Source organism: Pyrgilauda ruficollis, unplaced genomic scaffold (genome assembly GCF_017590135.1).
Source record: "Pyrgilauda ruficollis isolate IOZ18807 unplaced genomic scaffold, ASM1759013v1 scaffold2, whole genome shotgun sequence".
NCBI lineage: Eukaryota > Metazoa > Chordata > Aves > Passeriformes > Passeridae > Pyrgilauda > Pyrgilauda ruficollis.
Genome location: NW_024519206.1, coordinates 5,664,032 through 5,690,580, shown reverse-complemented (window position 1 = coordinate 5,690,580; position 26,549 = coordinate 5,664,032). Strand labels below are relative to the sequence as shown.

General features: G+C 35.2%; 1 protein-coding gene across 4 annotated transcripts in view; it reads right to left on the bottom strand.

The window, feature by feature from the left end:
• Nucleotides 1–26,549, bottom strand: part of PHF14 (PHD finger protein 14) — a 161,631-nt gene that overhangs the window by 40,431 nt on the left and 94,651 nt on the right. For 3 of the 4 annotated variants that reach the window (XM_041466581.1, XM_041466580.1, XM_041466582.1), the window contains exon 17: nt 14,670–14,787. In XM_041466581.1, the coding sequence (XP_041322515.1) occupies nt 14,670–14,787 (118 nt within the window). Of the gene's footprint in view, nt 1–14,669; nt 14,788–23,684; nt 24,985–26,549 lie in introns of those variants that run through there. The other variant, XM_041466583.1, reaches the window with a different exon arrangement.

Sequence of the window (26,549 nt, the reverse complement as noted above, 5' to 3'; positions counted from 1 at the left end):
TCTTTAAACTGTATTAAAAATTATCTCTTAAAATGCGGTAATTAATAAAACCATATTAGAATACAAAAAAAGGAATTAAACTTCTAATTATAGCCACTGAAAACACTAAACACATCCTGTGTGTATAAAATAAGGAAAACAACTTCTCTGTTATTGTCATGAATTAAAACTACTGACCACAGATATAGTATGGCTTAAACTATTGCCAAAAATTTCTGTATGAACATGTATATCATCACCAGGAATTTCTACAATTTCTTCACTAAAGCAAAAAACCCAGTATCTATTTTTTTGTGTGTGTGTGTGCGTTAAATGTCCTATGTCTTACATCATTTGGTAATTATCTGGTGCACCAGATCAACAGATTTTATAAGAATATCCTTTTGCAGGATATTAATATATTGGCAACACTGCTGTACTGTGCTATTATCAGTGCATGTAAGACTAATTCAGTACTTTCTCCCTTTCTTTGTCCACACTTCCTTCCTATGTATTGTTCTGCTATATTTTTTGTATTGTGAATTAGGTTACAGGCAGATACTATAGCCTAAAAAGTTATTTTTGTCCTCATTTTTTACCTGACAGAGTTTATAGATGTTATTTTATTTAGTTCAAAAAGCTTTTTATGACAGTACACACATAATTTATTACAGCTGGATCAGGATATTTCATTTTCCCTGTGCCTGTTTGGTACAGCTCTGATGTCTCCAATCTTTTTTTTCCACCATCCAAAAAAAAGACTCCCAAATCCAAACCTCAGGAGATGCAAAACAAATTCTCAAGCACAGCACAAGTATCTAGAGCCATAGTAAAGTGGACTCTGATTTGTTGCAGCTCACACACTATAGGTGTATGTAACATTAATCTGGTACTCTGCGTACATGTTTACTGTGTAGCTGTATGCATGTTAGATAGTATTGCAATTACTGACTTTGACATATTTACAAAATTACATGGGCATTTTACACCCAACATTTAAAACAAGACCTTCTAAACAACAGATTTACAAGGTCATCTGGTATCACTCCTGGACAGCAGTGCTGCAGCTACAGTAACTCCATTAGTAAAGCTACATTTGGGGTTGCAGTTGTCTCCTTCCTTAAGCAAAGTTTTATTCCTTCAGAAATGATCAGGGGCAGATCATAGCATCCCTTCATATAGACTCTCTAGAAGAAAGTTTTACCCAGCTGTATTTCTTTTCAAGCCATGTTTGAAATGCTCCAAACTTTCTGTGCTTTTGCGTTACTAAGGCAGTGACAACTTGGGAGTAAGGTACAGAAGAAAACTTCCGTTCATCTCTTAGGGTCAAGCTGCACATTTGCACTATTTATGGTCAAAATACTTTGCTTTAGTCTACTTCAGCAGCTTGGAAGAAAGCATACACAAAATTTGCTCACAATATTTGGCTAATTCTTAACTTGAATGAGAAGATTGAACACTTGAGAAGATCTATGCTGCAAAAAGCAGCTGCTTTATTCTAACAAAAATAGAATGTAGCTCAAAAAAGGCTTTCTTTCAAGCACACAATCTTCAGATATTATGCATCAGCATGCAGAGTGTGTCTGTCAGATGTTGGAACAAAGCTTTAAATTGTACCATCTAACTTAATTCTCAAGACAGGGTCAGCACATTCATAGGGTTGTGGGGGTTTTTTTCACCTTTGAGAAGTCCTTTAAGTAATATTTATTTAGCTCCTTACATCTTCATCAGCACTGATTCTTGGTTTTCAACTCCTTGAAGTCCAGATTTTCCCAACATAATGCAAAACAGCGTTATATTAAAATGTGTGATCGCCAAAAGAATCACAAAATTGTCAAAGGCTACTTTTTAAATCAAGACTTGTTTTCATATCTCCTCACTTCCAGAATTTTCTTTCAGTGGCAACATGAAATAGAAAAATAAAGGGAACAGAACAAAAACGAATAGAAAAGAAAGGGATTGCTCAGTACATCCTTTTTTACAGTTTAAGTTTGTTACGTAAGTTTTATAGCTCTCTGAATTAACTTTACATGGAACCCACCTGTTTTTTCAGAGTTTTTTTTCTATAAGCACTCTAACCTTCTCCAGGAGAAAGCTCTCAGTGTGTTCCCCAAATCCTCCTTTCCACTTTGCTGCAATCCTATTTCTTAAGTCACCCCATTCTCCCCTATAAGGGTTTCTGTGTATTTTCCAAGTGGAATTTTCTCATTCTTATGAATGTGTGTGTGCTTACAGATCTCCTTTTATGTCAACGGTGCTTCTTGTAGTCCCATTATTTTTGTCATCATGCTTTTCTCACTCCTGTTCTTCCTATCCTTCTCTCTTCTTAAAAAATACCATCATTTATTTTCAACTGATAAAGCAGAAAAGTAAAACATTCAAAGCTATAAAAACATTTTTAAAAGAGTGAATTAACAATAGCTTCCTATAAAAAGCTTTGTATAAAAATGTTTCCTACACACTCTGAGATCTCTCTAATATCTGAATATGCCAAATTAAAAAAAGTATCCTTCACATCCTTTGAGAAGCTTCAAACAAATGCCAGCAACACTATTTTGTGGGTGCGCTTGATTTTTTCATTCATGCTAGTCACTAGAATAATAAAAGAAAATTTCCATTTAATTTTATACTAGTAAACAGAGATACATACTCATTAATTAAAGTAGCCAGCTAAAACACTAGGATATTTTATGCTGGCACACTGAGCTGCACTGACAATGGGATGTTTACTGAAAAAGGGAATGAACAGCCCAGTTGACACAGTTTAAGATGTGACATTAATCAGCTGTCTTTTGCTGAGCTCATAGGAATTGAAAGGTTACAACTACTGCTGCAGCTTTAAAGCATCCTCATAAAGGCCTGGAAATTCCCCATTCTTCCCTAATTAAGAACACTGCAAATGATACATGGAATGATGAGGCTAAATTCACACAAAATGTCAACTTTACTGCCTCATTCCTAGAAGCATATTTATATTTTCCCTGTGGTGTTTTTTTCCTAGAGATTACTCCTACCAGACAAAATTCCTTTTTTTTTTTTTTCTCATCTGTACTAGAAAACATACAGCAAGTCCCTTACTCTTAAATATGGTTCCTTAACACTGTAGATCAAAAGCATACAGTGCTTATACAAACAGACAAATGACAAAATTTGATATCCTAGCAATATAGATCTGTGTATTAATTTTTAGGCTTTTGATCTTGAGATTACTAATACAAGATTTCCACTAATTATCTTAACAAAATAGGAATAAACAACTCTTTTAATAGATGAAACTGAAACATAAATATATCTTCAATACAGTAAACGTAAGAGTCACTTCATACCAGGAAACTGTGGTGTGACAGGAGCAGCTCTTTAGGGCAAAGCAGTTGGTGTTGAGGACCAGCCAGATGCAGAACACATATTTCAAAGGTACAGCTAGTTTGGTCATGAAGACAGCATGCCCATTAGCAGTCAGAATACACCCTAGGCTTTAGCACCCCTTGACAGAAATTCACTTTGCACGCTCCTAGAACCACTGCACAATATGAACCAAAGCAGAGCGAGTGGTGGCAACTGGGTGATTCTTTTCAAAAATGCATTTCTGACCTTAACCAAAATAAAATCCATCAAAATCAGCATACCAGAATGTAGAACCATTTAAGCTAGTAATAGGATTTTCCAAAATAAAAGGGTATTTTAAATACCAGCTTTATTCAGAGTTCAGCAGTGTTATCTTGGATCATCAACAGTCTCCCTTCCTCCTCCTGAGGTTCATTGGAAGCTTTCTGGGGTTTAGGAATCATCCCTACCTTTTCCATTATAATTTTTGCCAAATTAAAAGAGAGAACATAAGAGAGACAGACATATTTTATGCCTTATTTTCAGACAATGGTTTGATTGCTGCCCTGAATTAACTGGTGAACACATTCCATATCATAGCGAATATCTCAGCTCACTTCCCTCCTCCTCTTCTTAAGAGGGTTCAAAATAATATTCCCAAGGGAATGCCTAAACCATTTTATTGTTCTTTAGCTGAAGCAGGTTGTTTTGCATGGAGGGATGAGTCAGTGGGTAAAATCATTCACTGTCTATTAGCCAGCATATTTACTGTCTTCTGACTATTTTTCTATTTTTATTTAAAGGAGCTTTTCAGTCTCTGTCTATGCTATACCCAGAAAGCACATAAACAATAACAGGTCACTAGCTCATTCAGTGAGAGAATTATTAACAGATTAATAGACCACAGCTCCCAAATCTCAATCTTTTTGTATTTTCTCATAATTACCTTTAAATGTTAAGATTCTTGAAGTTACCATTACATGAAAACAAACATTTTAAAGAGCTTCAAGAAGCTTATTACCACCAGCAAGTTACAAAACAAATTATTTAGAACATCATTGTGTTCTGCAATTCCTCTGTCTTGTGCAATACATTTAACTAAACAAGCAGTGGAGATATTAAGCAGTAGGAGAATGTGGTAGGGCAAATGCATATTCAAGTGATTCAAAATGTGCTTGTAAATATTAGTATCTCACATGTATCCTTATTTATTGCATTGGATTGGTTACAGATTTAATATTCATTATGTCAATGACTGTATCATTCTGCTGACACCCTTCTCTTTCCCAAAATAAGTATGTGATGTGATTAACTCACTCGAAGTACACTTGTGGGTACTGTCCATAAATATGGAGTTATCTTGCTATTTTATCTTCTTTTTGACATTTTTCTTCAGCTATTTATATCACATCTGAAAGGATAACATCTGCCCTTCCATCTTCATGAGATTAGTAGCTAGAAAAAAATTTTGATATCTACAGATTCCAAGGTTTTCCACACATAAAATCTTTTGGTAATGTTTGTCACAGCTGAAGTATATTTAAGACTTTTCAAACACGCACAAAGATGTTTCTAACCACTGAACCAGATAATAATTTTCAACAGTTACCAAAGCCACATTTACTACAAAATCTAAGATAAACTTAATTGCTACTAGAATTTAACAATGCACTATACATTTTAAAGGTTTTGTGAAAATCTTTTCAAAAGCCATCTTAAAATTCCATGTAATAGTCATGCATTTTCTTGGTAGAAGTGATTGTAATGCTCTTGCAGTTATATTCCCACACAAGCTATCTGCTGAGCCATTTTTAAGAGGATGGAACTTTTCTGCTACAGAATGCTAAAATCCAAGTGATGAGATACTCCTTTGCAGAGAAAGTGGCTGACACAGCACGAATTGGCAATATCCAGCTGTCTTCTGGGAAATGTGATTAAATGTGGCTACCACTAAGAGAATTTCTGTTTTAGAATGGCAACTGAACCTCACTTCCACTATCTAACATGACGATGAAAAGCAAATCTTGACTGTACTAGAATTCATTACTTGCCTAGCACTTCATAAACGCCCCACTTTTCTCTCTCCTTGTTCAATATGATTAGATTTTGCCCAGGCAGCATTAGCAATTTATACTGAGGAGTGACACATTACTTAAAGTGACATATATGGCTACATTTCTTTGAAAGTCATGAAAATAAAATCAACCTTGAGAGTAAACATGAGTACTTAATTGGGTAACTATGATAATGTGTTCAAATCTTATACAGAGACTAACAATTAAAGATCTAATTCTTCTTCTGTCATATAGAATATGAGTATAGGTGATGTGCTAAAATAACCTGCAGAGTAATAAAGCTGGACTAATGAGGAATTAAAAGATATAATTCTTTAATTACATACCTTCTAGTTCTATGCAAAATGTAAGACAAGAAATATATTCCTAGGTTAAGAAATTTATCTCAGAAATCTGGAAGCAACAGAACAGCACTTTGCAACATTAGGGTGCAAAAGGATGCCACCAGCCTCCAGACACACCTTTGCACATCAGGAGTCCATGTTCATGTCACTGCAAAGCACACACCTTGCAATCTCCTGTTGACTGCTTAATTCTTGATGAATATTCAAATCAAACAAGATTATGCACAATGGAAATGGGGTTTTTTTAATACTGTTCTCCTGGAAGCATATCTCATCTAACTCAAGAATTTAATCAAGACTCAAAAGGTTTAAAAATTGAGGTCAGTTACAAGCTTTTTTTTTAATTCATACTTTTTCAGACACTTCCAAATTCAACACATTTTACTAACTAAGTATAACAATCTGAATTTCCAAACTGATTATTAGCTGAAAGTAGTGGTGATCAATTACAATTTATTGATAAATTTGTTTATGGCTCCACTGTCAGCATGAAGTGTCTAATTATCAATACCCAATGAGCTCCTTATTTTGGGAACTCCAGAAGCAGGAAGAAAACTGGATTGACAAAAGTAAATCTGAATGTACATCAGTGCTGTAAGCTATGATTCTTTGGAAGCTACCATGAAGCAACTGTGACACGTATGTATCTTCCTTTTGTGACTTCACTCGAAAAGGAATGTAAAATGAGAAAATTTGCATTAAAACCAGTATTTCTGTGTCTCTTAAATTTCAATATATCATTTTCAATATCCAAAATTCACAGTGTTTCCCAATATTGTGCATACCTAGAAATCAAATTTCAAAAGCAAGAAAGAGAAAGCCTACAGTTCTGTAAGGTGCAAGCAACCTTGTTTCTTCTGTCCTTCCTATACACTACTCCTCTTTCAACCTTCTCACATTCTTTGAGAATATGCACAGGTGTACCCCAAAGAGGATGTATAAAATCTTCCTGTTGTGCTGTGCTGCTCAGAGCTCAAAAACTGCTTCTGTTGTTTTAGCCTTTCATGCTGTGTTAGCATAAAACCACATTCAGTGGCTTTATTTCAATCATGACACTAGCTGATTTCTGGATTTTGCCCAACTGCAGCCAGCTCCCAGCAGAGATTTCTTGCCTCTCAGTACTACAGCAACAGGCCACGTAGGCTGTAATTTCATTTTGTCATGGCTTAGGAAGAGTAAGTCACGATTCAGCAGCAGAGCTATTACCCAGATAAACCATAACTGCAAGCAGATTTTGTTAGAAGCATAACCTAAAGAAGATACAGAGTAGCAGCAGCATTTTGAACAGCTGCCCATGAAGAGATTTTGCTTCCTTATCCACTACCTTAGAGTAAGTATTATTTATTATACATAAACTAGATTTTAGTCATTTAAATATTAGATTGTGTACGTTTAGATTACATGTATTAAAAATGTACAACTTCTATGCTGTCTATGATTTGTTTCCACTTTTATATTAATCAGGTACCTCTTAAAAGTTCCACTAGCAATTGGACTTGGGTGTGTATTTTAACCAAAGCAATTGTTAATGAACAAGTTTGTTTCTAATTTCAGCCATCCAGCTTTTTACTTCAGCAATGTATTTTTCATCACAACAAAGCAAAATGATCAAGACAACTTTTGAAAAGTAGGACTACCTCAGTAATAATTTGATTTGTGCGATACAAAGCCTCATAAAAATAAATCTGCTTCATTTTTTTATTGTGTTTGTCTGGCTAGGTTTTGGCAGCAGGGCAGGGGGCTGCAGGAGTGGCTTCTATGAGAAGATGCCAGAAGCTTCTCCTCCATCTGATGGAGCCAACACCACCTGGCTCCAAGAGGGACCCACTGCTGGTCAAGGCTCGGCCCATCAGCAACAGTGGTGATGCCTCAAGGATGTACTTAAGAAGTAGGAAAAACCTGCACAACAGCACCTGAAGAAAGGAGTGAGAGGAACAGCTCTGCAGACACCAAAGTTAGTGCAGAACAAGGAGCAGGAGGTGCTCCAGGTGCCAGAGCTGGATTCCCCTGCAGCCCATGGCGCAACCCATGGCGAGGCAGCTGTGCCAGTGCAGCCCATGGGGATCACAGGGATGCAGAGATCCACCTGCAGCCCTGGAGGAGCCCCACACCACAGCAGGTGGATGCCCAAAGAAGGCTGTGATCCTGTGGGAAGCCTGTGCTGGAGCAGGCTCCTGGTAGGATCTGTGTCCCCATGGAGAGAGGAGCCCACTCTGGAACAGCTGTGCTGGCAGGACTCCTGAACCCACTGGAGCAGGCTGATCCTGAAGCTTCCTGTGGAGAGGGACACAAGCGGGATGGAGCAGCTTGTGAAGAACTACTGCTCTCACACTAAGACCAAGAACATTGTGCCAAGTTTCAGCTTTGGAGAAAACTCTATATTGCTGGGTTGTCTATGAAAAAGAGCAAATGAAGGTAAGCAGCAAGGGATTTCTTCCTTCTTCGGCATAACAAAAAATAGGGGGAAGAAAATGAACTTGTAAACTAAAAAATTTTTGGACCAAGTGCCATTAAAATTGTTCTTTTTTTTTTCTTTCTTTTTTTTTTTTTTCAAAAAAGTGTAATTTGAAACTGCAGTGCATATTTAAATCTCAATTTTCTAAGAACATACCACAGGGAAAAGAGACTTATCAGGTTTATTTTAACTGCTGGTTTTTGTCAAAGTTTAATGCAAAGAAAAAAATTATGTATTTCACTTTGCACTCCTAATTGGTAATTTATTTGTACCTTACTTTTTTGATCTATCTCAGTGTTATCTTTCAGAATCAGAAATTTGGTTTTGCATTTGAAACAACAATAATACATTTAAAAAAACAGCCCTATATTCCATTTTCTTAATTCTTTAAACATCTGGCTGGTATTAGTTGCACTATCATCTTTCAAAAAGAGACTTTTTCAGACAATGTTTTTTCATGTGAAAGACAATGCTATATTGTATTAATAATTTTCTGGTACTTTTTTTTAATACAGTAAAGCTGCACCTAAAATTACAAGCACTATAAGCCCATGATGAGGATCTGGCAGTCAGCACCAGGAAATATTTGAACTGGTAAAATTGATTTTGATGCACAGAAGAATCAAAATACTAAAAGTAAGCATCTGTTCCACAAATACTTTCCAGTGCTTAACCATTCTTTTTCTTTTTTTTCTTTTTTTTATTGAAATGTAAGCCTTCCACCTAGACTATGGGAATCTTCTGCCAACTAAGTGCATCTGAGTTTTTGGATTAATTTGGGGATTTACAACGAACTAACTTATTTGCTATTCATAAATCAAGCCCCAACTTAAGTTAATTTCAAGGCTGATTATTTTTGGAACATTTTATGGTATAAATTATTCATTACATAGATGTATTATACCTGTTTGCCAGAAAATAACAGAGGCTGTGCCAACTCATTTTTTTAAATATGATACCTCAGAAGCAAATACTAAAACACATTTGGCAATACTTCAGCCAGGTGATACTGCGATACACTAAAATTTCACACTTTTTTTACCATCTTGGTAGTGAAACCCATTTCTGTGCTAAGTTCTTAAAACAGAGCATAAGTGGTGTAAGGACTTGTTAAATTTTCACATGGCCTTACAGATTTGGTGTATTTTCTCTTGTTCAATTTTGAGGAACTCACTCCAGTGACAATGTTTTACCGCTCCTCACAAACCTAGGAAGACAACAATGACTTCAAAATAACCAAATATTATCCAGCTGCTATATTAAAAAAATCTTTCTTTCTACATCACACAAGAAACCAAAGTGTTAGTTAAACTCTTCTCAAGAAACTTTAAAATACATCAACACAAAAATGTCTAATTCTATCATTCTTTATGACCATATCATAACATAGATCATGATATTCACACCCATGGAAGAAAAATGCAGTTAGTGAATTCCACTATGCAATTTTTCTGTAAACTACCTTAAAATACTCCTAAGTTCTGGCTGAAAAATGTTGCATAGAAACTGAACATTTTTTCCCATTATAATAAGTTCTGCTTGAAGCAGCAAGTAGATTTATTAGGAGCATTCTTTTATCATTTTTCAGCTGCAGTGCTGGGTGCCATGATGGCAGTACATTTGCTTCTATGTTCTGTCCTCAAAAGAAGATGCAATGATCTCTGTGATTTAAGGTGATGAAATGAGGGCCATCCTTTGGCAGAATATGTAATTGAAGCAAGTCTAAATTAATTCAAAAGACCTGTATAGATTTTTTTTCATATTTTTTAAAACGCGTTTTAGATACAACAATGTAAAACTGCATTGTATTGAATGATAAAATAAGCACATGTAAAACATACTTAGGGCATGATTAAGAGCTATATTACTACTGCATGCCAACCTCATCTGTCACATTCAAACAGGGTTTTCTTGTGCATACATACACACTGTCTCCCACTTCAGCTCAGAGAATTCAGCATTTTTACAGACTGGACCAAGGGATCCAAGCTGGGCAAGAGTAAATGAGGAGAAAAATTACTAAACATTTGAAAATGTTAATTTTGGCTAGCACTCACAGCAGCTCTGAGGTGAGACAAAGATGAAATTCAATTTGTTGGTAACAACTCAACTACTTCAAACATAAGGTCAAACTTCCTTTTTTGTTCTGAAATCATTGCTTCAGTTCTCATGCCTTGCAAACCTTAAAGACAGACTTTCTCCTAATTCTCAACCCAAATTAATCCCTTGTAGTGACCCCCAACAGCTAAATCAGAAAAGGCAGGGGTCCTATGAAAGAAAATGAAAAAATCATAGCATGAAGTGATTAAAAGCTGCAAAGTCACACATAGCCAAAAAAGCACTTAAAGCACTGCATGCCACCTCAACTTCGGTATTTCCTAAATTTTGGGAGGTTAACATTAGGTCTTTGGGTTCATTGTTTAATTTTCAACACACTTGAGTGAAACTACATGTGTGAGGAAATGCTTCCCATGTTTGGAGAAAAGTCATAGTGAAAAAGATAAAATTCCATAAACCATAACAACATTGTCACCTACACAATGCAGGAGTAGATCAGGCACTTCTGCACTCCTCACAGACATTCTTAATCACCAACTTTGTTTTTGATTAGAATAAAATTCCATGGACTACAGGAATTGAATTGTGCACTTTTTTCTTTTCATCTGACCAAATATAAAGGTTTGAAATACATTCTACATATTAAAATTTTTTTTAAGCGTAAAATATTATTTCAAACATTTAATAAGGTAATATTAACAGTGTCAAAATACATTTGCATATTTGCTGTGTGAAAGCAAAATATACCCAAAGAAATGCTTCTACCTGGCTAATAAGCAAAATCATCCATGATTTCTTTTGAACACAAAATGTGTACAAAAATATATTACTTGCCAGGGTTGGTGTGTTGTGTATTTGCAGTTCCAGAAAATATTTCCTGAGGGGTTTAGATGAAAATTCCGTGCTGACATGTGTACTGACAATTTATTTCCACTGAAAAAAATGCAGTACAGTAAAGAAATGAAATAAAAGGAAACTAAACAGAAGTCTAGAGATGAGGCAGCTGATCCTGCAGCACTCAAATAATAACCTGACACATACACTCTGCAGTGCTTTGCAAAACAGATTATATGCAAAGATGAGCAGACAGAAACTTAACTAGCATGGTCAGTGTAACCACCATGAAAATATGTCTAAACTCCTTACTGCCTTGGTCCTTGCTAAAGTTTAAAATTGGAGGAGATGTTTCAAACAGTATTTTTTCACTGGAAGGCAACAGAAAGAAGCCCACATCTAATAATAAAGAGACCTCATGATAAGATCTTATTGTATATAAATGAAAAAATGGTCACACCACATTTATTCCTACCAAATATTACCATGTCATGATATTGAATTTTTTGGTTTATGTTCTATTTATCTTTCTTAAATTCAATCAGAACAAGTTGAAACAAGTGTCTATATTAAGCTTGAATACCACTAATAAAAAATACCAGGAAAATCATGATTTCTAGTGCTGTTTGGCAGTCCTGAAGTGCACTGTAATCCTTTCGCAGGGTGAATGGACAGTGCTATAGAAATGGAGACCTTATAAGTTTATTTCAGCTTTCATGTGATGTAACAAAATCTACAATGTTTTTGAGATGAGAGAGCTTGTCAGACCTTAGTAGTGAGCATCACCCATTCCAAAGAAGTGACAGCAAGTATTACCAGCAGAGAAGCTGCTGCCCTCATGCCCTGCAGCAAAGTCACTGTCTGTCTATTATTTGACAGGCAGGGTAATATGGGAATATGCTATGTTGGTGGAAAAACTGACACAGTTGCTGGAGAGTCCTGCAACTAGGATGAGCAAAATGGAAGTAGCACGTCCAATGTCTGTGCTAGATAACAATTTAAACCACGTGTTTATTACTGCCAAATTACATGCCTTGTACTGCTGACACCTGCAAGTGCTTGGCAAAATCTGAAAATAAAATAGTATTATTTACTGTCAGCAGAATGCAACTTTTCCTGAACATCTAAAATTGAATTTCATAATTAGAAGTAAAAACTAACAGCCATTATAAGCTCAGCACTATGACCTCTCTTGTCATTGAAATAGGGTCATTTACCTACCAATTATTTTCAAGGCCCTATAGTGCTAATGAAGATATATTGTTGGGAATTTTAAAACGTATATTATAAGTGATTTAAACTGGACCAAAATGGACGAACAAAGTCAAAAGAATGAGAACTAAACAATAGTCTCCTTGTCCAAAGCAGAAAATTCAATCCCATTTTGCTGCTATAATCTATACTAGCAACTTCCCTGTGACACATCAAAAATTGGATGCAGTGAGTGACTGAGAGACTGAAATCATCAGTAGCTCAGGCTTGCAATTCATCCACAGGTCAGGCAGAGTGCAGCAAATGACCCAACTTTCTCTACACTTGTTCACTTCTGAGCACCAAGCACACATTTGAGAGATCACCCCCTCTGAGGAGGGGTAGAAAAAGCCTTAGCATATCAGCTCCCCTGGCTGTGAAAAATCACAGATATACAATACACAATCCTAAAGCCATGTAGAACAAAGAATTTGAAAATTATGAAGTACAAGACAAAGTCCTAGTCCTTTAAAATATAGGTTCACATTATGGCTGACAGGAGTTTAACCTGATACCATATTTTTTGAATTTATTACACTGCATAGTATAAAACAGAAAAAAAGCTACCAAAAAAAGGCTTTGGGGAATATATAGGGCAATACAGCTTTATCAGAGTAATTTCCCTGCACAGCTTTCTAGAAAAGCTACGTGAAAGTGACTAAACAAAACCACAAGGAGTCCCCATAAGACAATTTTTTCAGTATTTTTCATATTCATTACATATTCACTCAAATGCAATTCTAATTGCCCGTACTTGAAAGTGCAAGAGACTTTATTTAGATTTACTCATTAAAAATCTTTATAAATGAAAATCAGACACACGAATATTTTTAAAATTTGTAATAATCACTGATTAACACAAAATGTGGAATCATGCTACTGAAAAATTTTGTTTAATCTTTAAAACATTCTATTTTTCAACACACCTTAAAATTAACACACACCCTGCAAGAAGTGAAGTCCATCATAATTAATGATGAAACTCATAAAGTAGCTAAAAATAATAATTAATGATTAACTCATAAAGTAGCTAAAAATTGTACCTGATATACAATGTAGTAATCTCCAGAAAAACACAACTAGAAATTACAAACCCTTGGATTTTTCTGTTTACTTGCAATTCAAGAATACAAGAGACACAAGATTTTAACTCATGTTATCAGGACCCCATTTTAGTTAAAGCAGGTGACAGAAATTCAATAACAGTTTTAATTCACTCTTGGAATGTCTCTTGCATATAAGTGGTATTCAAGAAAGATTGCTTGATGTCCAAACTGTAGTGGACAGCTAATTTCCTGTGTCTGCCTCCGTACCTCCTTACAAAACAACAATTTGATTAATCCCCCAAGGGGAAACTGAATAACCTATTTTTGCAATTGCAAAGGGACACCAGCAAACCAAAAAATGATACCATTCCCTAAACATTCTGTATGTGCCAATCTTATAGGTAAATGCATGACAGAGTTTAACTATCCAAGTATTCTGACAAGTAACACATGAGAACATCTCATCACAGCTGTGTCCCTCTGTATCCAAATACTGAGGTACTTACTAGCTAAAAAATTCTGTGAAATACAAAGTGGCAGTAACATGAAAAATCTTGAAGGCTTTTAGAATACTCTTTTATTTTTACACTGAGGTATCAGATGCATTTATGCACTTATGAGATGTTTAAATACACTTATGAAATAAATTGGCAAGTGTCTCTTCAGAGATTATGGTGATGACAGAAAAGAATACCAGTGCTAAAGAAGCTTCTATGCAGAAAAACAAAGAATCAAAATCTTTATTTTTTGAAAACTCAGTACTATAAAAGAATACTATTACTTTCAGTATTATTAAAGATCTAATCCATGCCAGAAATGTAGGTCTAGTTTTACGTTATATTTGAACAAGGCATGGCAATCAATATAAGGTATTGATAACCATCATATGAATTTTTCGAGAAAGAAAAATATTTAGTAATTCAAATCACCTTCCTTTGTTTAGAGAACACATGCATTTTCTCTGTCCTTACAGGTGTGTTTTCTGTAGTACTCCTGAAATACTCTTTCTTGTCAATATTACCAATGCTGATACAGTATCTGTACTCACACCTTTCTCACAGAGAGCACGTCAAAAACAAGCATTTAACTAGGATAGTAAAATTTTCTTTACTGATTAAGAATATTTCCATTTTGCATATGCTCTGGGTTTTTTAATACCTATTTTGAAGAGAATCGGAAATCTTTATTTTATGACCTTCTAACAGAACAAACCTATGCACAGCATTTCATAAAAAACTTCAGATACTAAGTAAAACTCTGAAAACCAGAATACTACAACTATTTTTAGGGTGCATTAACTTACTTTGGAGGATGTAGAGTCACATTCCTGACAAATCCATCCATATCCAGTCTGTTTAGGAGACTTTTTCAAAGGAGGGTCTAGACAGCCAAAATGGTAGCAAAGCCTGCATTCATCACACCTGCAAGAGAAAAACAAAATACATATTTATATTAAATGGTACTTCTGTACTATTTTAGATTGAGCTTCCTTGCAATTCTCAGCGGAATATTTCCTGATCCATTATCATAATAAAGAAAATCTATTTTCTATCAGGGGTAATTTTAAACAGCCACTTCAAGTAGGTTCTGCTTAATCTGGAATATCCTGATGCAGACACTCATATATCACCTTTGTCATCATCTTATATAAATGACAACATTCCAAAGACTTGCAAATTAATTAAAAATTGCTTAAATTTTTAGATAATTCAGTGTCATTCACTGCCCTTTTTTCCCCCAGAAATTTTAACTTTTTTACACAGTGGCAATATGTATTTTTCATAGTTTTAAGACACTGTTTTGCACATGTAGTTTTTCAATAAAAGCTTTGTGAAAAATTCACCCACATATTAAATAACTCAAGTATAATTTACAGCTATGAATTACATTTTTTACACCAGGACTGTGCGGTTGATAAACAAATGTACAAAATATTTTCTCATTCACACTGAATTTTCTAGAAAGGGCATTAATTTAAAAGGACTTCACTGTGATCTTTCACTTATAAAAGTGCTTTGTGTACACACAACAATGTTCTTCTTTAACAAACCTTTCATTAGTGTTTTGCACTATGCAGAGTCCACACAAAAAGCTCAAAACATACAGGACAGATATTGTTAACCTACTTTTAATGTACCACAAATAGAAAAAATACTACAGTAGAACAAGTGTTTCTTGAAGGGACTTTTAAATCAGAATAATAAAATGCTCAAAATGAGAAAGAGATTTTTTCAAAGCAAATTATAGAGGTTTTCATATACCCTACTGAATTTCTCTTTATTTGTATATCCCCCTGTATTCCTTTGCACGAAAAGGAGAGCTTTTTTCAAATTTACTTTGCAACAGTCTCTTCATTAAGCAGTCTTAAACTCTGAATTAAAGCCAATATAAATGACTGAAAAATAGCAAAGAGTAAATGTTTAAAAATCAAAATTTTTAAAGAAATCCCACCCCACGCTCTTTCTCTGCTTTCCTGGCCACTCAGTTTTTCCTCTACGGTATGTGAAAGCACAAAAATTTCCAAAAATTGCAGTAATAGCATGGCACAGGCATCATCAGATCAAAGACAGAGGGGACATAACATTCTGTTTATCAACAGAACAGACAGTGCAGCACAGGAAGAGGATTCAGCTAACAGCACATACTGCTGCATTAATAGAACAAAATGTTCATGTGACTGCTCCAAGGATTAGTCTCCCAGTAACAACAAGTAACTGTTTTCAATTGTGATTGATTAACTTCAGTGAAAACTTGTCCTCGCTGCCAAGGCTGGGCTTGCTAGCAGTCACAGGTAACACACGAGCACCGGTAAGGGTAGGGCACGTACTGTTTCCTGCTAAATAGAAATGAAAACCAATAATCTGACTATCCACAGGATTCAACGCTGGACTGACAAGGTTTTGACAATTTTTTGAAAATGAGATATATCATATTGCAATATATATCCTTAGGATTGCTCAGCGGTGACTCAATCTAACTCCAGCACAAAGCATACACTTAAAATAGAAAACCAAACTCAGTTTTTAAAGACATAAGAGTTTTAATGTTGAAATATATTACTTAAAATCAGGAATACATGTAGTTTTATTTCCTGTGAAAGGTGTATTAAAATCATAAAAAAGGTTGAGAATGGGAGATGGAATCATTTAGGAGGTCACACTCCTAAATCCCAACAGTGTATGTGACCTTCAGCAAAAGATTAAGCCTCCTCTGAGGCTCAATGTTCTATCAGTAAAGGAGTATATTTTTACTAAACTATTTCTGTATCTGGAATCTTATGCATGTAAGGGCTTGCACTTGAGCAGTGCTTATCAGAACTCCCTTCATGTAAACGTAAGGATCCTCTTAAGTAACTGAAAATAAAGAAACATACTGTTTCTGACTGACTTAGAGTATTTTCAGAGTTTAATCCTAAAATCTACATATGATTTTAACAGCACCATTTTTTTTTTAATTAAGTAATTGCTTTATATGTTTCTATGTTCAAAAGAAAATGTTTCCTCTTTAAAGTTTTGGCATTTTTTACATTTTTACCATTTTTTATCTAGAATGTGGTACTTCCTGACTGCACTTTCAGCCACGTTTCTTCAGAGTACGCTGAGGGAGTTTGCAAAGCAGCATTGAAATAACTACGACATTGTGAAATTAAATATGTATCTCAAAGCGCCATTCTAAAGCGCAATGTTTATAATATTTATTGTCGTCAATTTTTATCACTTCAGAGCTTTTAGTTTGGTAGAAGAAAATTTGCATTTTCCTAGAATGAGTTAAAAATATCCATATGAAAGTTTTCAGATACTAATAAATTCTATCCTCATCTGTACAGCTGAGGAAATGCAAATGAGCATTTTCAGATATCAAAACATAAGAAGCTGCATGGTGATAAAAGTCTAAGTATACCAAATATTTTTAAATGCTTGCTTCCTACTGCTTTTTACTGGAATATGAATTCTGTATTGGAAAACAGAAATTCACTGATTTTCAAGTTCCCAGAGCATGATGCTGGGAAAATGGATGAATACCACAGTACCTTGGTTAAAGATGATGCTCTAGCTGTCTGGCAATCATCATCTGCTGAGACTGACTGGGGACGAAATGTGAAGCTTACATACACCACAGTGAAAAAAAAAAAATTGGCATTCTTAATTCCTAATTCCAAAAGCAAACGTTGCACCTAAGTTAAAATGGCACTAATAAAACAAGATTAATCCCTCAAGTGTACACTATTAGCTGTGTTCTTTTGTCTAGGAACATAAAAATGATAGAAATCCTACTGTCACATTCAGAAAATGAGAAAGCAACACAAAATACAGTGTATTTTTGACTTAAGTTATAGAGAATGAAATTGTTGGGTCACAAAAGATGTCATGCTGCCAGTCTCGCAGCCTGTCAGTAAATGCACTCAGACCCATCACATTCAGGGCACTTACAGAGCAAAGGAGTCATGTCCCACCATCTTTTACAAGTATCATTCTCCCACCCTGAAGATGGCTTAATAGGACAAACAAAGGGAGGGAAAGGGAAAGAAGCCACATCCTCCATATTACAGGCTGTTGAAATTTTTACCCTTGTGCATTCAAGGTCACACGTTCAAACTTAAACTAGCAAATATTTTCTCTTGCTGCTATTTGTGGATAACTATTTTTGTGGTGAAGCACATGATTTATAAAAGCCACTAAGTGGTGGGCCATCTTCAGTGGCCTGGTTAGCTGCTGCACTGAAAACTTTGTGGAAATGAAAGCAGAGCTCCACACAAAGACAAGCTAACCTAACCTCCTAAATTACCTCTAGCTGACAGGTAATTGCTTACTATCACTGTTATAACAAGCCTGAAATTACTTTATGCATCAAAATTAAAACTCACTGTGTTCCTCATTCCAGCAATTAATGAGGATAGATATATGCCCACTAAATACAGAGAAAATGGAGTGTGAAGAAGAAAGGTGAATTCTGAAGTAGTTATGAAAAAATGATTAAAAAAATGATGAAAAAAATGTTAAAAAAAACTCCAAACGAACATTTTTACAAACATTTAGAAGTATAGAATGGTCAGCTGCATCTTCACAGCAAGAAAGCTTGATTAGGCATTTCCATACCTGAAATACTTTTGCTTTGTTTTTTAATAGAGTGATCTCCATCTGCTCTTGCCCTTGGATTGTTTTTATTAGTTTTTTTTAGCAGTACAGCTGGCTGTGCTCTAGCCCTATCGTGTTCATAATTAACTAATTATGCTCTAATCAATAGTGCAGATACTGATTTTACATTGTAAATGAGATAAATGAGATAATGGCTGGGGTCAATCTCATTTTATTTACAAAGCTCAGCACACACATCCAATTTCATTACATTGCATCTACCTGCACAGGAGAGAGTCTTATCAGTTGGCCTGCAGAAGTCTTCCTGCAAGCACTGGGGAAAAAGACCTGTGCTTTTACAGAGAAGTAGAGAATGCAAAACCCGCCCGTCACTGGCACATTTGTAAGTCACTGGTTAATATCATCGAAAACCACAAAGAGCTGATTCAGCCAGAGCGAAGAAACCTATTTTGCATTCATGAGACAGCATCACCCATCTATAGCTGTAAAAGTAATTACCTACATGTCCCTGAAACACAACATTAATAAGCTAATCTTTAAATACGACTTTCCAAATATGCTTCAGAGACTACAGAAAAATCTCACTTATGTACGCATCATTGCACACCGCCTGCAGTGTCGTGCCAAGAGGTACCATGGCGATCAAAATACAAAATTGCAAGATATATATACTGCTCCTGATTTGTCACAACAGCTTGGAAAGATTTACTTTAATGGAAAAAAAAGATATAAAACATTGATACACATCTCACCATTAAAGTAGAGAATTTGTCATATAAGCCCTACTCTGACAAACTCAGAATTAGTCAGAAAAAAAATTAGAAGGAAGCTAATGCAGAATTTTAAACTCAAAGGCAACTGCAGTGGGATGTGTGTGTGTACAGGCACCCACTTGCTGAAGGCATAAAACATAATGGCTACTCCAGCACCTGCATAGATTTAACTACTGATAAGCATCATCCTTTACTGGCTTGTTTTGGACCCCATTTCTGACTAAAGGTTCTTAAGGTTCAGATGCCTAAGGAAGAGACATCTGAGGAACAGAGGTTTCTTCTCAGACACTGATCTCTCTCCCCTTTAATCCCTCAATATCCAAGTGCTGAGTCACTCCAGAACTGCAAACAGATGGAAACAAGATTTGGGGTTCATTTTAAATTGCAGCACATTCTTGATTTCAGATGAGCAACTTAAAACCAGCCATGACCATGTAAGTCACTGTCAATACTTGGTTTCTTATTAGCAGCTGTATGATATACAATAGAAAGGAGCACATAGGCATTCCCAAAAACCCAGAGTAAAAAATGTAGCTCAAGTAAATTCAAACTCTAGAAACAAAACGAATTACTTCAGCCTAGAGCAGCTGAGGAGTGCTCCTGTGACACCTTACTGCAACCGGACCACAGGAGTGATAAATTCTGGATGACAGGAATGAACACTGTGCTGGGTTGCAGCAGCAACTCTTACATGTCACATCAAAGAAAGCACTTTCCTGTGCCCTTATTTAAACAGTAAAATTCAAGATCTAATGGTGAAATAAATGTATAGTCCTCTATTTAGTGCACTGTTATTAATGCTGTCCAAAAAGTACATTTATTCTAGTTACTGAGGGAGGAGCCCAAAACTGTAGCATGTTTTTGTTATAGAGTATGTGAATAACACTCATCTTTTACTTCTGACATTTCTTGAAACAAAGTGAAAATAAGCAAAGGTATGACATTGTATCTTACCCAACCATTCTACACCAAAACTCTTCAATTCAGCCCAATTAATTCCGAAACAAATTACTTTCATTTTGCTGTGATACGTCACAAACACAAACCAGAGTGATGCAGTACTGTATTTAGACTCTGAAATATACAATGTACATTCTTATCAACTCCTTTGTTTTTAGAAAAAAATTGAAAAAATAATAAAACCCTATTAGGTATAAAACGGAAGAAGTTGGTTCTCCTCTTCCTGATTGCACTTTTTCCCTTGCTGATAAATAGCCTAACAACTAAAAATTGGTGGTAATCTTGCAGTTTCTCCTCTACAGAACAGTTTTAAGAAGTCTTCTCACACAGGCCAGTCAAATTTTAGGTGATTTTACCATCAGGAGTGTGACACATTTCTGCACTAAAATTCTTATGTGACTGCATATGCATAAATTGTTGATTAGAAAACCAGGACAATAGCCCAACTATATGACCTCTTCATACAGGTACACAGGTACTTGTTATCCTGAAAGGCTCTCTATATTCACAGATGCTAAAAGTTCACCCACATTAAACTGTAAAGAACTTCACCCAGTTTCAAAGTTAGATCTAACTCTGCAGTTAGTCCTGCACAGGGTGGCTGTAACAGCGGTCCTTCAGCAACTTCTGCAACCTACATCTCTCTAGATTCTAATATTTTCATAATTTTGATTTAGGTAAATGAAATTCTCTTTCTGGGAAGGATAATGCTATGGTATTACACTCAGTAATAAAGTCACTTTCTAATTTCTTTTACGCCAGATACAATGCAAGTACACAAAAGCACATCTCTTATTTACACAGTTTATAATGGGAGATGACAGAGTAGACTACCACTATCTTCTGTTATGCCTGGAAGAGAGGCCATGGCTATTGCTGAAAGGTGAGAGATTATACCAGATGAGGGATTTTATTGCATTTTGTTTTTTATATCTACCTACTGCTGATGAAGACCATGTATGGCAAGATGGACACACAGCTTGACAGAGCATGATGAGCTTACTGATCTTCAGCTAGGAGTAGTTTCATGATAATGTATCTAAGTGCTTTTGGATATGGGAAATGGTCTGATCTCCTGCTTAAATTTCTGTCCAATCTCAAGGGCATTAATAAAAACAAATAAAATCTATCAATTATACCACAAAACAGCAAAAGAAAGCAAGCATTAATCTGGCAGACATCCGTGTAGCTACATTTATTATGCTAAACCCAAAACTGCCACCTAATTGATTTAACTGATTAAAATTATTATTTCAACATTAAATCAAACACCCCTTTATATCCAAAAACTTAACACTGATTATTCATGGGTAAGGAAGAATCTGAAAGGGGGTGTCATTGTATGTCATTCTTATGTAATCACGATATTTTTCTGAACAGTCTACAAATCATTTGGTTTATGAAACAAGTTTCCATGGACAAAATGAATTCTAAGAATGCTGAAATGAAACTTTATTTACTATACCTGTAAGTGAACAGCTTTCTTTCAGCAAGAAATTAACTTTTCTCTCTCTCTCAGTACTGCAAAACCTTTACACAACACATGGCTTTGTGAAATGAGTTTGCAAAATTCATTAATGGCCCACACAGACAAGTGATAATGATATGAACACTAATTCAGATGTGTTTGTTTCTGTTTGTTACTGTATAGAACTTCTATTTACAGCATTTTAATGTCTAAACTAAGAATTTCTGTGAAGACAATGACTCAAAGACATGCATTAAATTAATGCTACACCAATTACAGAAACTAAAAAAATCCTTTGATAAACTGAAAAGTGTAAAATTTAAGAAGCTATTACTAAATGCTGCATTTTTTTTCTGAAGTACATTCTCGTAGTACATGATTGCATCTACAGTGCCACTCTCAGGTGTTCAGACTATTAAACTCTACTGAATGGTGTACTGTTTATGAACTACTAGAAAAGTCCATTATAGTTTTGAATATTGCCATCAAATATCTTTCAAAAGGTGAAACATCAAGTGTTAGCATCAGGCTTTCAACTTAATGATATGGAGGAGAGAGACAGAGACAGAACAAAATTGTACAAGGAAGCTGTACTGGGGAAAAACAAAAAATACAGCAGGAATTCAACTTAGGTTTTCAAGCATGCCCAGGAAAATACCAAAAATACTTGAAACGGTATTTAACATGCATTAGTCTGTCCTTAAAATCCTCCAATAGCAGATTACAGAAGTTCCTTAATAAGCATCTCTAGTACAAGGATTCTTATTATTAGAAAAAACCTTTCTGTTGGCTAAATCATCTTGATACAATGGAGCTTATTTTTAGTCTGATCAACTTCTGAAGAACATTTTTTTCCTTCTTTGTAGCGACTTCCTTCCTTGTAATTTTCACATGAATTTAGGCTTTTTAAAAAGATTTTCCACCTTCACTGAATCAAAGAAATTTTACTATTTTAAGCTATTTTTATTCATGTCTCCTGTGGTCTTCTTATCATCCAGTTCAGTTTGCTTTGGACCTTCTCTGTTTTTTACTGAAGTGGACAGGACAGGATATGCTAGCTGAGACTTTTCAAAGGGTGAGATACTGGTCTTCTGAATATTCAGGAGTACCTCAATGTGTTAAATGCAACACCCCTCTCTGTATGTATCAGGTTTGATCAGTTTGATCAACGTTCTGCGATCTGTATCCAGAATCCCCCACGTTTTTTTTTTCTCAAGTCACTCCTGATATCATAATCACCCAATCAGTGATTTGCCTTTTCCTTTCTGCACTGCATGCTTTTCTGAATACTTTCTTAAAGTATTCTTTTAAATTCTAACACTGTACTTCCTCACATCTTTCGTTCATCACCTGCAAATGTAATCAAACACTTTATTTCACTACCTAATAAGCTAAAGCAAAAATTAACAAAAATATTGTAATATTGAATCCAGGAGAGCTTGACTGGAACCCAGTGAGCTGAGTATCATCTGACAGTGAGTCCATGGTAGCTGGTTTACTTTCCTAATCAGCTACATATTTTATTGAAGCTTAATTAACAGAATCTCTAACTTATTTAAAGGAATGTCATACACAGAAGTATTTTGAAAGTCTTACTAAAGCCAAGATAAGCCACATTTATCATTCTCTCCTATCCACAATACCTAGACTGTTTTTGTTTAATATATGATCATAAATCACAGTAAATATTACTTTTTCTTTTTTTTTTTTTTTTTTTTTTTTTAATAAACTCAGCGTGATGTATGGGCAAACATTTTTTTTCCCCCCTTGCTTACACAGCACTTGGACACAACCTTTTACCTTCAGAATACTACAAAAGTGGTCAGTAAATTTGGGTCTTTTCTTCCTAGAAAGGATTAATGGATCCTTAAAGATCAGATTCCTGCATTAACATCTACTTCCTACTGCAAATCTCTTTATTTTTAAGGTGTCTGTGTGTATTTGCCAAAACAGAATGATAGTTCCAACAAAAATCTTAACTCTGAGATTCTCCCACCCCCTTTTTAAAACGAAACGACGTGTTAGACATCAGGGTACTTTTATTTAATATAATATTCAAACATGAAATGCCCTGGTAAGATATGACTCGTAGATAAGTACACATAAATTTGGATATTCTCCTGTTACTTATTACAGCATTTAATTTCTTTTTTAAGTTTAAAAAATACTTTCAAATGGAAACGTGCCTTGATAGATGACAAAACCCACCATATCTCAAGAAATTCAAAGATTATAGGTCATAAAGTTACAAGTGAGATTGCATTTGAGCAGAATTTTTCCGAGCAAGTTCAAGATGAAAACGATGAAGATGTCAACACTCTGATACTGTAGATTTAAGAACTGGATCTGTACCATTTGAAGATCAAAATACTATGTGTGCATCTACCAGGATATATATGGACGGAGACGAAGATCCCAGCAGTCACGCTGTGTGATCAATTCTTCATTCCTTCCCCAACTTACAAAACAATTTCATGTTTGCATTGGGAGGAGATAAGCTTGTCCTGAACACTGCCAGAGAAGTAAGCCAAATGAAACAAGTGCCTGCACATACTCAATTTTTTCTTATTTTTAAAAATTTTTTCAGAAAGAAGTATAGGCATAGTTCTGTTCACTCGAGTGTCTGGAGTCAGAAACAATTAGTTCATACTAATAAGCATAAAATCAAATTTTCCATGGCAAAACTATTCCTTCAGAATAGTAAGTCTCAAGTGTTTTACAGGTCTCATTATCACTGAACATTTATTTTTTTTTAGGAAACAATCCTTTTTACAGTAAGGTCTATGTACAACACAGTGTTCTATATAGAAATGTTCTTATTAAACTGTATATAAGTAGAGTGGCAGGCAGATGGCAAACCGTTGCTTATTTCTTTCAGTATCACCATAGAGGAACACACAATATTTAAGTCCCACAGGCTTCTGTCACTCTTCAATGAATCCAAGCATTGTATAACATCATTTGCCAACGAAGCACAGGGGAAAGAGACATTACTTAATAGGACAATCCTGACAAGACATTTATCCGGGATTTTTCAACGATGCACATACAAAATGTTCCTGAATAGTGCAAAAAAATGCAGGCAAATTAACTACCTTGTCAGTCCAAATAACAAACCAATCAATTACATTCTATCCAGGCCTGACAAGCAAACTCAATGTTTTGTCATAATAAGCTTATAGTTGAGACAAGGTAGCTGTTCTCCTTTACTTTAGGTATTCTATTGAGAGCTTTATCCACATTTAAAAATCCTATTATAAAAGGTTTCCACGATTGCCTCCGAGGATGAGTTGTGGCAGAGTTGTGTCTCATGAAGGGTATCTACACAGTAAAGTGATAAGAAAAAAATATTAACATTGAAAGATCATAGCAGCTCTCCTCTGTCTTATGAAACATTTTAACATCACACTAAATTTAAGCAATGTGTATGCTCCGATCCAAATACTTAAGACACCCACATCAAATTTTCAAGAGTCTCTAAGTGTCAAAACATTAAACTGAGTTTAGTATAGCATCCTTGTAACTCTTATAACTTTTTCCCAATACAGCTCAAAGAACAAAGGCAGTCCACCACAAGAAAGAGAAGATAATTCTCTTTTTTTTTTAAATCATGAAAGCAACAATTTAATACAAGTAGGCTTGATTGTGAAGCTAGCATTTTACTCAGATTTGCAACCCACAGAAATGCAGCTATGAGACTGACTATAAGCACAAACATGGGTACTATGTTACAATCTTAAAAAATGCTTGTTTTATAGAATAGCATTTGAAAGAAAACAAGTCTTAGGATTTAGGAAGGACTAAGTAAGGGAGGGTTTCTTTCAAAATGCATTGCAATAATTCAGTACATAAAAGGCTTTAGTCAGTTCTGAAAAAATGTCTTTGAGCCAATAATTCCAAAGCCTTCACAACTTTTTCTACTTGTACTTCCTGTCTTTTGACACACATGACACACATACTTTTCAAGAACACTTTTTGAAAATTCAACACAATTTTAAAGTGCTAATTCTACAAATTTAGACTCTTTAAAGTACTTGCCATACAGCAAATTACTGTGTCTTAGAGCACTGTGAGATTTTAGTTACAAAACATCTATGTTGTCTTTAAGCTGAGCAGATACATTTTGAACAAAAGACTGATAAAAAGTCTCTATCACCACATTTGGTGGTTTGTTGGCTCATTTTTTTTTATTTTGAAATGTATTTAAGTAGAATTTAAATAAAAAAGAAACTGCTGTCATACTTTGATAAAATATAATAGTCTGATGAACAGGAGCCATCATGTTGCCACATGTTCAAACAAAAATTCCTTGCAACCAAATTTTAGTTTTGAGTATAAGGATTTTGAGTCTAAGTATCAGAGGGACAGCAAGAAGCACCATATGCAAATCCACTCCCAATTCTCACTTCATCTCTTACTTGAGGCATGATTAAAATTTTAAATTGGATTCCCTGAACTGCAATTCTTCAGTGCAATTTTGAACTTTTTAAGAAAACTGAAGAAAAGCTTAGCTGTAAGATAGAAATACTCTTCACAGTCATCTCATTACAACCCCCTTCCCTTACTGAGTGCAACTACTTTTGTTCTGACAGCACCAGTGGGTGAGGTTGACATGGGTGCACACTGAAATACAGAAACTTAAAGAGTACCATCAAAAAAAAATCAAGATAAACTGAAGGTCTCTGTGCCACCTCTACCCTCTCACAGCAGTGTCAGTAGCTGCAACTGCACCATTTCAGTCAGGTCATCAGAATGTGACAGGCTGTTCCATCTGGGCTAGCAAGGTCTGGGCAGGAATACAGCAATCCATACTTCAAATACTAAGGGTTTTGTTTTGGTTTCTCAAAATGAGTAAACGAGTATGTGAATATGTGTATACAAACACA